This window comes from Chaetodon auriga, chromosome 6 (genome assembly GCF_051107435.1).
Source record: "Chaetodon auriga isolate fChaAug3 chromosome 6, fChaAug3.hap1, whole genome shotgun sequence".
NCBI classification, from domain to species: domain Eukaryota; kingdom Metazoa; phylum Chordata; class Actinopteri; order Chaetodontiformes; family Chaetodontidae; genus Chaetodon; species Chaetodon auriga.
Window position 1 is genome coordinate 6,818,863 of NC_135079.1, and position 14,059 is coordinate 6,832,921.

At 44.1% G+C, this 14,059-nt stretch overlaps 1 protein-coding gene across 1 annotated transcript; it reads left to right on the plus strand.

Moving 5' to 3' along the window:
- The first annotated feature begins 591 nt into the window (after window positions 1-591).
- LOC143322589 (transcription intermediary factor 1-alpha-like) lies at window positions 592-12,683 on the plus strand. Its single transcript, XM_076733872.1, has 18 exons — window positions 592-1,189; window positions 1,410-1,528; window positions 1,719-1,866; window positions 2,597-2,729; window positions 3,053-3,169; window positions 3,406-3,520; window positions 3,719-3,865; window positions 4,041-4,155; window positions 5,125-5,501; window positions 6,754-6,885; window positions 6,971-7,076; window positions 7,173-7,230; window positions 7,383-7,515; window positions 8,495-8,847; window positions 9,113-9,242; window positions 10,248-10,322; window positions 11,183-11,338; window positions 11,433-12,683. Exons 1-18 carry the CDS (start codon window positions 913-915, stop codon window positions 11,646-11,648), a joined length of 2,907 nt encoding a protein of 968 aa, XP_076589987.1. The 5' UTR covers window positions 592-912; the 3' UTR covers window positions 11,649-12,683.
- The last annotated feature ends 1,376 nt before the right edge of the window (window positions 12,684-14,059 follow it).

Consider the following 14,059-nt stretch of genomic DNA (forward strand, 5'->3'; position numbering starts at 1 on the left):
AAGAATAAAGCGAGTCAGTATCACAGTGGATCTTAGTTATTGCATTTCCCATAAAAAATCATATCCAATCAATCATAATGTTGTGTTATGCCATTACAATCCCAACAAAGGTGTAATTAATGGAATTGAACTTGATTTTTGCTGTGATAGACTTTAAACACCTTCAGGCGTACAGGCTGATATAAATCATTCATTTTTGTGAAAATTGTTTATTAATTAATTAATTAATGGCCCTTAAAGAACACGTTTTCTTTTATTTATTTATTCGCTTTGTTTTGTTTTTAGAGCACACACTACAATTGTTTTATTAGTGGTGATGATGCCATGTAGGTCCCAATCATCACTAACTGCAGTTTTTAGGTCAGATGGAAGAAATGCAAAATGTAACGGACTGAATTGTAACGTTGTCAGAAGAGTAACGCGGTGTTACCTGATGAATTAACTACAGTGGTGGTACTTAAAAAGTCTTAACCGGTGAGTAAGGCACTAACGTTCGGAGTGACGAGCACATGGCGGACAGCCTCTGACCGCTGGCGTCGGTCCTCAATCCCGCCACTCAGCGTCCCTCTCATCAGAACGCGCATCGTTTGACCCCACCCCTCTCGTGCCGCAACGAGCGCGTGCGGTGCAATTTGAGCAACATCTGCGGGCACGAGAGCGTACGACAATCTCGCGCGGCGGTATTGTGTTTTTAGCTTCAGCGCTACGGGTCTGTGCGCCAGGCGTTTGACGAAAAGGTCGCGTATGCGTAATTAGTGTTTGAAAAGGGATGAGAGTGAGGAGGGAAATGCAGGTGTGAGAAGGAAGATGCTCCTCTCGGGTGAAATGACTCCTGAGCCTGCTCTGCTCACCTGTGCGGGTACATGTTGTACACGCAGAGAAATCTAACGGGAGGAGAAAAGTGCAGCAGATATGGAGGGACGCACAGGAAAACAGGAGACGGAGGACGCGGCTGTCATCGTCGTGGAGAACGAAGCGGAGAGCATGCAGGCGCAGGAGGAAAAGTCAGGTGTGAGCGGCCGGAATTACCTGGACTCTTGCCCCGTTTGCCACCTGAACTTTCACAGTCGGGAGCCCAAACTTCTGCCGTGCCTGCACTCTTTTTGCAAGAAATGTTTGCCTTCGCCCTCGAGGAATTTGGCCATGGCGGACCCGCCAAACTCCCGGGTTGACAAGGCGACCAAACCACGTGAGTCACTTTGTTTACAAACAATCACCACGGGTCGATTTTCGTCTCCCCTGCTTGTACCAAAGTGAAAATTCACGGTGGCTCTGTAAGGCTGCTGTGTGTAAGGGCATGCACTTTGCGCGCCTTGGCTACCTTTTGACTTTAAACATCTGCTGTCGTGTGTCACATGTGAATCCAGCCTTACTGATGCAGACCAACACGTGTGCTTCTGTCCTCCCAGTGAACGTGATCCGCTGTCCGGTGTGCAGGCAGGAGTGCATGGAGGTGGATGTGATGGAGAACGTGTTTGTGAAGGACTCAGCGGAGGCTCCCAGCAGCACGGTGGAGAGGACGGTCCAGGTTAGTGACAGAACGCTTTGCCATACGGGGGCAGCCTTGTTAATGGTTTTGTACTGTCATGGCTTCCATATTCCTGACATCATTTTTCCAGATGTGATCTAATTTAAGGTGCATTGATGAAAGGAGACCTGGCATCTCTCCAGCAGCTCCACCTCTGCCTACCTTCAGCCTCTGTCTCGTCTCCCTGCAGCTCTGTATGACCTGTGATGACAACACTGCAGCTGCTGGCTTTTGTGTGAACTGTGTGGAGTACCTCTGTGCCACCTGTGTGGAGGCCCACCAAAGAGTCAAATTCACCAGAGATCACACCATCAGACAGAAGGCAGAAGTGTCACAGGGTACCTCTGATGTCTTTTGTTTATGTGAAATGCTTGTGGTGTTTCCATGACAAAGGAAACAGCTGTAGTGGGATCAGTGCTGCAGATGTCTCACCTTGCTCGGTTTAGAGTAAATTTCCTTTATTTTGATTTACATGCAATGGGATGTCCTTTTTTCAACACTTGGTTTTTCAGCAATATTTTACACTCTTGCCTACTTCTGCTGTTGTTTTAGCATAAACGTGAAGCTTAAACATCGCCACCCTAGAGCAGTTTTAATCACCCAAATGATAAATATGCATTTTTACATAAATATCTCTCATCTTACCCAGTTTTAAAGCACTTTTGTGGCCGTGTGTCCAAATTAAAAGCATTTTCACTCAGTTAAATAATGGAACATGTTTGGTATCTCATTAAGCGCAGCAGAATTCAAATTAGGTTAAAATATTTAGATGCATAGTTTGTAAAGAGGCCAAATGGTTATTACTAAGAGTGTCAAATCATAGACCAGACATTAGTCCCCAGTTGGTAGGAACCTTCTAGAGGAGCAACATTTAGGCCTATATACTGGAAAATATACTCAATGCTGCACTTATGCATGCATTCAGTGAAATCAGTTACTATTAGCATGACCTTTAGCATTAGCTTGAGTGCAATGATCTACAACATGCCGCCCAGACAACATATGGAACAGCTATTGTCATGCACCCAGACCGAAGGACTAAATGATGAACCCTCTGCTGTTTTCCAGAGGTCCACGGTGTGTCGGCTCAGAGGCCGATGTTCTGTGACATCCACAAACAGGAGCCACTGAAGCTGTTCTGTGAGACCTGTGACCTGCTAACCTGTCGGGACTGCCAGCTCGTCAAGCACAAGGACCACAAGTACGGTCACAATTTACAACTTGTACCACACAGTGTTTCATGCGCCTGTGTGAAAATTCCACCTTTATTTGACATTACACTTAGCAATACTGTGCAGCTGTGATTAACATAAATATAATATATAACTATCTGGTGTATTGATGTAATTATTGGGCAGAAGTGTCACTTAACCCCTGTTTAGTTTTAGGAGTGCTGCTGTATATCCTCCATATGACCCAGCTGAGCACGGAACGATTAAATTACAGTTGCAGAGCACTAATTCTATGTAAGCAACATTGACTTCTTATACTGTGTCCACTGACTTCATGTTCTGTTTGGATTAGCTACCAGTTCCTGGAGGACGCGTATAAAAACCACAAGCAGCACATGGAGACCATGACCCATCAGCTGCAGGAGAAGAGGAAACTGATTGAAGAGGTATCAAACTCCATAAACAATGGGTATGTATTTCCACATACCGCGAGATTGCTTATGTCAAGAACGCAAAACAAAAGTTCAAGGCACTCATAGTTTATAGAGCTGTTTAGAGGAAAAAAGAACATTGTGAACTTCTGTCTGTCCTCGGAGTCTCGTTACCTCCAGTGATAGCGACATGTCTCTGAAATGTCATGTGTGCTCTCTGATTTTCCATGTGTAATTTGAAGACTTACTGGTCGCCTTTGTGCATGTTTTCCAGACTCCTTCAGGTGGATCGGAACCGCTTGTCTGTCCAAGGTGAAATAAAGAAATCCATCTGCAGTTTGATTCTCGAGATAAACAAGAAGGGCAAGATGCTCATTACTCAACTTGAGGTATGACAACATGTTTTGAATGTCTAACAAAGCTTATGTATTAGTTTTACCACATGCTGCAGACCTGTAGCTGTGGTGTTGATTCCATTAGAGTGTTACTTACTTGCAAGCTCAGTTGACCGTTTTACCCCGAGGCCCAGAGCGCATACCCTCAAGCTGTTTGAATACTGCAGATGTTCACTTATTCATGTTTTCCAGGCTGTAACAAAAGATCATGAGAGTGTCTTGCGAAAGCAACAGGAGGACATCGGCTATCTATCCAGACACCTGGATCATGTCATCGGCTTCACCAAATGGGCCACGGCCAGGAACGGGGGCACGGCCCTGTTGTACTGTAAACGTCTGGTGAGGCTCATCTGATCGTTTTTCCGCTCGACGGTTTCTCATCACAGCCTCGTTTTCCCAAAACGCCGGTCAGGAGTCTGGTCCGTCTTGGACGTGATGAAGTGGGAACATATGCCTTTTGTAACACACAAGTGTCCTCCTTTGAAAATTATTAATAACACCCCTTCTGTTGCAGATTCTGTTTCAGATTGGAAACCTCCTGCGGACAAAATGTAGTACCTCGTTTGTGCCGCAGACCACTGTCCGCTTCCAGTGTCGATCCTCTTACTGGGCCTCAAATGTTGATCTGGGTAAGACACAAACAGATTTCTCTGTCAGCTTTGAACCCTGCATTTCTCTGAGTCTGGACGCTGTTTGTATTTGTCATTTTTCTGCTTGGGTAGCTTTTGATACTTGTGTACCTCACCTATGTTGTACTGTAGCTTATAATTGGATAAGAATATTGTTGAGCTGCTGCCACAAGATAAAGGCCACACTGATCATTTCCACAAATGTTCCGACTAAGGTCACCCTGGATGGATTATTTGACAAGCATGACAACAAACATGTTAAAAACGTTAAAAAATCGAGTGCCCGTTGCATCAGTCACATGCTCTGATTATTTGCCCCTTCAGAGTCTCCTGCTTCGCTTTAAAACCTCTATGATTCAGTAGTTATACTCTCCGAACAAAACATCAAAATGGAATAAAAAACATTACGTGTGCTGTGGGCCTAGACACCGCGTCAAAAGCGGTTTTCCACCACACACCGGCCCCTTTTGTATTTCACCGTTTTCCCAAAATCCCTTTTCATTGTTGCATGCAGGGTTGGGTGCTTGTCATCTCATCCACGCAGCGGGTAGTGGATGATTGATTCTGAGATGGAATAAATCTGAAGTATTTCCATCGCTTGCTGCAACTGTCTTCTGTCTGCAAATCTCACCATGACTTACCAGAGATTTGCTGGTTCTCCTTTGTCACTTGCATGAAGGATGCTGAACTGGGGAGAAAGCTCAGGAGGAGTCGGAGGGTCCAGAGCTCAACAGATTAATTCATAGTTTATTCAGTAACTAAACTGATAGAAACGTCATTAGTTGCATCCCTACTTGGTGTTTTCTGCCTTAATAATTCCCAAACTTTCCCAAACTTTCTACCTCATCGATGCCCAAACCTCCTCTTTCAGTTTTTTTTTTCTGTTCTCTGCAGAATTTTTTTCTGCATTGTGTGTTTTTCACCCCTACTTGTTATGCTCATCCTGTCTCTGTGTGTATGTTCCCCCAGGCTCTTTAGTGGTGGAGAGTGCACCATCCCACCAGCTGGGTGGTTTTCAGGGTATCCCTCATCAGCTCTCCCGCCCTGGGCAGGCCCCCTCAGGCTCGCCCCACAGCTTTGCCTTGGGAGCGCCCCATAATACTCTGGCTCAGCTCCAGATGCAGGTGGACAAGCTCAACCCTCAGGCTCACTGGCAGCCCCAACCCCCTCCTCCACCCTGGGCGTGGTACCAGAGCGTCCGACTGCAGCGAACCGTCCCAGGGCCTCTGCAAGGAGGCTCTCCGTCCTACAGCATGCCTCCCCAACCAGGCCGCAGGTTTATGGTGCCTCCTCCCAGCCACGTCAGCCCAACTAGCAGCTTACCGAGCCCTGGGTTTACGCCCCAGGTTAGTGTGTGTGTCTGTGTGTTAGTGCGCACACGCGTGCTCGTGTTCGTCTGACTGACAAGCCCTCTTAACAAGCACAGACAGCAGATGGCATTGTCCTAAATAGAGCTGACAGCCTTCAGATCCTGGGCAATTTATGTCTTTCCTTGTCAAGAGTGATTTTAGTCTTGGACAAGCTTATGACTCTAAATCATGAAATAAAAAATCCGCAGTGCAACTGCAGCCAACATGTGACAGAGGACGGACCCAAGATTCCATAAGAAAGAGTTGATAATATCTCGTCATCCAAGTTGTTTAGTCTAGTTCGCAGGGTGTTTTGGCTCCAGCTCTGAAGTATAGGCTTATTCACAGGACAATGCTGGCGTGTGAAGTGCAGACATAAGTCGTATATACTGATGTGAACAAGCTGTTAGAGCTGCATAACGAACTCTCAGATGTTCTCACTAGTAAAGAAAAACCAGTTTTTGCATGTTTACCCACGAATCAGTGCAGTCACACTGTAGTCCTGCTGTAGGCGGCTTTCAGATTGTGCACTGGGTATTGTTGTATTGCTTTATCCTTCATAAGTCAATATTTTAAGCGTGCAGCATATCTGCTTTCATTTTTGTCAAGAGTTTTTGTACTCTTAACATCTTCTCTAATCTAAGTGAAGATTCATGTAATTTTGACGACTGGAAAAACTGAGCTGATGAGAAGAGTTTCAAATCTTTCAAGTGGGCTTTCACACTGTTGTGAAATGCAGTAAAACTAATGGCTTCCTGGAAGGTTTGCAAAAGCAGTGGCTGCTGAATCCTGTCACAAGTGGCTAGGATTTAAGTATTTCCTTATAACATTAAGTATGCATGACTTAGGGTTAGCTAAGCACAGTTTACCACTCAAAATGTAGTGTGTGGATGTGGACTTATCAGATATTATTATTGTTATGCATTAAAACATTAATAATGTGGGTCCTTTAAGTGTATCTGAACTAAACTATATTAGACACATGCATTTAAATGTTTTATAGAAATACTATTTGTTGTCATTCAGTCTGTCAGAGGGCACAGATTAGCTACACTTGTGAGCTACAGCAGTACAAAAAAACCGCTCAGGCAGCAAACTTTGCAGTCTAGTCCTCTGTGTTGTGGTTGATGGCAGGGAGCATCGACCCACACAGCCAGCGACTGAGTATTGAACACGCATCCTTTCATCTCCTCTGAAATGATGGCAGCATTTCTAGTTATCTCTCTGTATCTCCTTGTGTCGTTCACAGCCTCTGAGGGGGATGGGAAGCAGCTCCAGCTACCAACCCAAACCTATGGACGTATTTTCCTCTCCACCTCTGCACACCCATATAACGCCGCTGCCCATCAACGATGGCGTCAGTTCGCCACAATCACACACGGCAAGTGACTCCACCTGTTAATGTGAACTGGATTGATACACTTTGTAATTACAATGCAGTCTCTGACATGCAATGCTTTATCTAGATTGAGCCCACATATCTGAATACGAGGAGTGATTCGGGTGGTCCGGTGTACGTGCTGAAACCAAACTATCCCCACAGCCTTCCACCTTCTGTGCCACACAGAAACGGTACGTCTGTGCCATCAGTTTCATTTTTACTTTTGCAAACTGCATTTATTGCTTTATTCGTAATGAAGGAAAACACACATTTTTATTTCTCTGAAGTGCAAGGACAGCAGAATTCACCGGGGTACGCTGCCGTGTCCCAGGAGGAGAAACCGGGGTGAGGAGACAGCTGCGCCCACACTCACATGCTCTCTTCCTATCAGTGTTGTGGAGCTCTGAACAGTTCTGCCTTCATATAACGCCCTTTGTGCCGTTAGTCTCTCCTGTGAATTTTGCTTTATTTTAATTGGCTCTTGCTTTGCTCCCAAGGACTGTTTCCTGGAAACCCCCAGACACGCCCCAGGCTAGCGGAGAAGTGGGCCCAGCTGTCAAAAAAAGACGAAGGTCGTCACCAGGGCCTGTCATAGTCATCAAAGACGAGCCAGATGATGACGGTAGCTATGTAAGGGGGCAGTTAATTGCTATTACAATCCATTAACTATTCCATATATACCAAAGACCACTGGTTCCCAACCTGGAGGTCCTGACGTCCACTAGGGGTAGCCAAAACTTCACAGGGGGTCTCGAGGTGTTCTTGATTTTAAGGGGTATAAGAAAACCTTTTTTAAAAAACACAGTACGCCTGTATCTCTGCATTTTATTCATTCATGTGAAGAAAACTACATTGAATTGTTCTTTTTAAATTTTAGATTAGTTTTTAAAACATAAACCTGAACACAAGCTACATTCACAGAACCTTCACTCTCTGCTCAACAACCTCATCCTGCATCGGAAAAGGACGCAGTTAAAGCAACCAAAGAGCTAATAGAACAATGGCCAAGCGTCAGGCAGAAGAAAACACTGAATCTGTCAGATTTGCCTGTTAAGTGTGTATGATTATATGACAGTGAATTGAATAAAAAGGAATCTGATACAATATTCACAATTTAATCCAAATCACTTTATTATATACAAACCTCCTGCAGTTATTGCACTCACTGTTTGGACTAGTGGTTCAGTTTATCAGCTGTGTACTGTATTTCTTATGCATCAAATATGTCAGTTTACTCAATGATAGCAAAGGCGTCCCTTAAGGAAAAAGGTTAGGAACCAATGCTTTAGATGCACTGGACTGACACAGAGTTCGAATTTAAAGGGAAATTGCAATTTAGTACCACTTGGGTCTTATTTTGGGGGCCATAGTTTCTGTTGGTTATTATAACTGTATTCACCACAGTGATGGGAGAGGTTTGGAAACACAGTGAAGTCAAATGGGGAAAGAAACATAAGTGGTGAGGAAGGTCATAAATTCTCTAAACCTCTTTAACTGGAGATAAAACCAAAGTGAGAGCTCCTGAAATGTCAGTAATAATCCTTTATTGGATTACTGTGGGTACATTTATTACATATTGATTGCTTTTTGCTCTGTTTGTGGATTTCAGATACAAGCCAACCAAAGAGCCAACCTCCCTGACAGCACAGGTGACCAACCCCAAATCAGCCTCCGAGACATGGGCAACAAAGTCCCAACTCCTCTTCAAAGCTCAGACGACAAACCTCATCGTCCTTCGCAGCCTCCAAGCAGTCCACAGGGCCAGAGTGGCACTAATGCACCGAACGACATCCGTTCAGCGGCACAGGAACAGCAGGTGGAGCAGCACCGAGCCCCGCTGGAGGACTCTAATGAAGCCCTGTGTGCTGTGTGTCAGACTGGGGGAGAGCTGCTGTGCTGCGATAAGTGTCCCAAGGTTTTTCACCTTTCGTGCCACGTTCCAACTCTCCTCAAATCTCCCAGGCAAGCTCTGTCAGGGGAAATTTATTTATCGCTGGTCTCAGATGGAAACCACATAACTCATGTTTTTTTGTTTTTTTCGGGGAGCAGGGGGGATTTTCGTGTTTGTACTAGAATTGAGGAATTATGTGCTCGGTGGAGTGAAAAAAGACCCCTCAGGTCTTTTAAGAAGGAGACGGTTTTCATCTGACAGCAGCACCGTGCACTTGTTAATGTATGTTCCTGATTATTGGCTGTTGTGCTGAGTCTCTGGACTGTCTCGTTTCAGCGGGGAATGGTTCTGCTCTTTCTGCCGTGACCCGTTAGTGCCAGAGATGGAGTACGAAAGCAAACCAGGAGCCAGAACAGTGAAGAAGGAGCCAGAGTCTGAAGGAGGATTTCCCCCTGAGGACAAACGAGTCAGAACTCTTTTCATTTAGAACAATAGTAAAGATTACACAGTAGAATTACTGTAAATAGTAAGAAATTGTTAGTTTGGCACGAAGTTGAGAGTTGAGCTTTTTCTGATTATCTTGCAAAACATCAGTAAACAATGTCATTTAACTCCGTTCAGTTCAGTTTCAGTTTAACTCCATAACTTTATTCCCTCCAGGCAGCACAATTAAAAATATGCACAGCAGAGCACCGACACACGAATCATTAGGACTGACTACAATGAGCAAACATCTCACCTCTGTACATTTGAAAGTTTTGGAGTTGCATCCATGGCAAGAACAATCATATTTTCCCAAAATATGGCTGAATGCTCACATTCTGTCTCTCTCCTCAAGTACAACCTTTCGGAGCTTGTTTGCGGGTCCATATGATAGTTTGCACGTTACAGCTCCCTCCTCCTGCTCCTTCATTGGACGGAATCGCTCAGATTGCTAGCTCACTCATTGGCTAGTCTGAACAACTCTAAAAAAAACTGAGTTTGGAACATATGTAGCATAAGGATGGAGAGCAGAGAAGTGGTTTTATAACTTTCTTTGTGTGATTTGGCACTTTTTTCCTTCACTGTGAAAACTACTTTCTACTCCATTTAAGGACAAAACTACAAACATATGCAGCCACCTTTCAAGTCTAAAGGCAGTGAGGGTGTGATGCTCATGAACAGATTCTGGGTGGTTACATTCTTTTAGTACATTATCCTTAATCACTGTTTGCCTAGCTGCCATATTTATTATTGTCCAGCTAGTGTATTGTGTAGTAGAAGACGCTGCTTGATGCAGAGATTTAACAACGGCTAAGATTGAGTGTTATGGCTGACACAAGGCAGATCAGCGTCAGATAAAAGCTTCACCAGCATGATCCTCGTGTCAGGATCAGAGGATTATCTAAGCAGATAGACTACAGATTGGAGAACTGTATGTGCTCTCTCGGCTGACATGTATTAAGTGGGATGTCTCTCTCTACCGCTGCAGAAGTGCGAGAGGCTGCTGCTGCACTTGTTTTGCAGTGACCTGAGTTCAGACTTTCAAGAGCCCACGTCCCCCTCGGTGAGTCTGGAAGCCTGGCTGACCGCAGACAAAACGTCCACAGGATTAATGTCACATGGAGTTACTGTGACTGTAGTTTTAATGATGTGCAGTATACAGTGTTTATCAGTAAAGACAGAGAAATGACGACTCGGAGGCAGAGCAGCTTTAATCAGTTACTGTACATATGAGAGTCTTTGTTTTGCTGACACAGAGCTTGCAGGATTTGTTGCACAGATTGGACGAGCAATAACAATTAGAGAGTAAAAGCTGCACACCCTCCACTCAAAAATGTGTTTTTCTGCTTGTTCTGACAGTTGAATGTTTGAGCTCCGCTGTGCAGAATGATGCATGTGCAGAATTTGACACTAGAAGGATGGTTTTACATTCATCTTACTGGAAAAGTGGAAAATTTCTCTGCGCTCATTCAAAGTCTAATTTCATGGGGCGGGCCTGCGAGCATGATTTGTGACATCACAACGAGCTTGGAAGCCAGTCCTGGTCCAGTTTTTAACTTACACATGTGCGATGTGGAAACTTGAAGCCTCCAGCTCATAAGCGCTGAGAATGGACTTTTCAGTGAAGTCGGAGAAATCATATTAATAGTTTCTGGAATTTCAAATGAGGGAGAAGAAGTAGATGTCATTTTAAGGATTTTAGTAACATAATTTAACTCTTTTTTTGTGGAAAAAGCACATCAGACACAAATTATTGTGAGTGTAGAGTGTCTTATATACATCTTAAAATGTGTCTGGAGGGGGTCCATAACCTTTTGTGCAAAGTGTTGACATGTAATACTATGATACGATATATGACTCTACTTCAGCATCTTCCCTTGAAGTTTTATTTTTTAATTATCTCTCCCCTTCTAAATACTGTAGGTATGTGCTAATAACAGGCTGACTATAAAGGGACCGATGAAGCTTTCCAGTGTGAAGCAACGACTGGAGGCGAGGCAGAGTCCGTGCTACCAAAGCCCTGCAGAGTTTGTATCAGACATCAGGCTCATCTTTGGGGGCTGTGCAGTCCTCAGTGAGGTACTGCAGAAAGGACTGTTTTATTCAGTATTATTCAGTTCTTGACACCTGGTAATAACATGTTTTACCCCCATCCTTGGTTCTACTTCTACAGGCTGACACCGAGGTCAGGAAGCTTAAGGAGCTGTTTGAAGAGCACCTGAGGATCATCTTCCCTGACCAGGCCTTTCCAGAAATCAAACTGGAGATGATACCGACCGCCCCTGCTGAATCTCTTGACAATATATCCCAGCCTGCAAAGCCCCAGTGCACATGCTCAGACTCCCAAGATGCACCAAGCTGTCCCGGTGGAGAGGAGGCGGTAGCATGAAAGCTCAAATCCTCTCAATCGTTTAGATTTTTGACAACACTGCCAACACCAGCTGTTATACGGTGTGTTACACAATCATTTATGATACACAGTTACCTTCAGGTCACCGAAAGGGAGTAAATTGTTTTGGAGGCAAACAACTACGATACAGGGGGCGCCAAATTAGTTATATTTTCTGGACTAAACTGTAATTAGTCTGACTCTGAAGAAATAGCTTCTATCTCTGACTAAAGCTGGAATATTAAGACGGGATTCATGACAAAAATGAACACACGCAGCACATTGAGGTGTTTATTGGACAAACACTGGCTGTTGTGGCGAGCGGACTGAGTGATAAGCCTACAGATGCGTCGCTTCATCAGCACTGGGCCAGTCGATGGCGTGGTCAGGTCTGTTGTGTTCTTCCTGTTTGGCTCTCGACGTGTAAATACAGCAGTGATCAGAGGAAGGATGATAATCATGAGCTTTGAAGTTTGTGGTCTATCTTATGTGGAATAAGATGTGTTATGAGGCCCCTCGGGGCCAGTAAAATGAAAACATCAAAGGAATCAGAGCTGTTTGATGAAACCGCAGACTGCTTAAGATGTTCTATTGTCACACATCATTACGCGATATTTCTGCTTGGTCGGATGTGTCGGGCTGTTTTTTAACACCGTGCAGAGCTACAGATTTAATGTTGTAAAGGTAAACCTTCTGTGTAATTGTATTTATTTATCTATGTATTTATTTATTTATGTTTATTTAAAAAAATATTGTGAAGAGCTAAGCACAGTGCCAACGTTATGTGAGATTATTTTTTTTTTTAAGATCATTTTAATTCAGCCACACATCTTTCATATCTTTTCTTATTATATCCCAGCTTCATGTAGCCATAAACCTGCTTGCATGCAAGTCAACTTGCAGGTGTTTACAGGGTACAATAAAACTTGATCTGTTATACAAATCCTTCACCCTGTAACTGCATGTTAATGGAGTCTATTAATGCCCTACTTACAAATAATACTTAAAGTATTATTACCCTCATTACAAGTTACACTTTGCAGTTAAGCAAAGCCACAAGTTTCTCCAGTCGTGTGGACTAACGGTGAACAAGGCCTTTGGGCCCCACAGCGCGGCCCTCTGACTGCCTGCCTGTGTTAGTGGCCCTCTGCTGATTGACACAGATGTGGCAGGACAAGCTTTGTTGGACTTCAAAGGAACTGTACTGCACCCCCCCACAACAAGATTAACACTGTTTGAATGTGACCTCCAATTTCCTCCACCTATGAGCTTGGAGGTCAGCTCACGCTGCTGTTTCTTGTTAAAACCCAAATGTTGATTGGAGGCGGAGAGGAGGGCTGGTAATTTCTGGAAGGCCAGCAGGCAGGAGGAGCTGCCCTCAGATGTTCACTGTGCTCCAGGCAGCCAGCCGTGGAGCCTGGCACTGGTCTGGCTCTCATTTTGGGCCTTCTTCATTCCTTTGGCCGTATAGCCTCCAAAGACCTATTATCTCTTTTCTACATTACACCAAGTTAAGATAAGATTAAGGACAGGCCAGCACTAAAGCGGGGCTCTTTGTTGTTGTGATAACCATTACTTAACAGAGGGGGGTTGCCACATACTTGACTGATAGATGTCTGCAGGAACCAAATATATGGAGGTCCACAGTTTAAATATGTACATTTCCAGGACAATCCAAGATTTATTGCATGTTTTGCTTGATTTACTACGTCACATCTCAAGGTATGCTGAAGTGCTTCCTACTTTTGTTTTGGGGGGGGGTTTTCCTACCGACTTGCTTTCATTCATTTTGCTTAAGTTAAAGTTGCTAAAGTTAAATCGCAGGGATGTCGAGTGGCAGAATTGATCCAAAAGAATGATTTTGTGCTTTACTATGCAAAACAGAAGAGAAATATAAAAGACATGTTCGCTGTGGTGGAATACTTACCAATGTAGGTAGGTTTTATTAAGAAGAAGAGGAATCCTGGAAGCTGAAAAAGGCAGTGGTATTCTCTAAATAAGGAAGATAAAAAGCACAAAATTCAATCTTAAACCTCCACTCCCACTATCCTAAGCCAGCTCCGCAGCAGTGATATTACACAGTGAATGGAGACAAGTGGCTGTCTGGAAGGTACAAATAACATTCATAAATGCATATTGTGCATTTTAATGGGCCAAAACAGTCAAAACACTGGTTTGGTGTATTAAAATGTGGTCTAATAGAGGGACTGTTAACAGAGCACAGTTACCAACAGAAAACTGGTGGACTGAGGAGCACAGAGACTGAGACGAGACCTGTCACACACCACTTATCAGTGCTGTTACCCGTTTATAACTGCTATATACTTGTGGGCTTCCTGTACGCCTGTGTCCTGATATCAAGCCCCTGGTGATGTTTCTAGACTGGCTAGACTGGTGGTGGAGACATATGG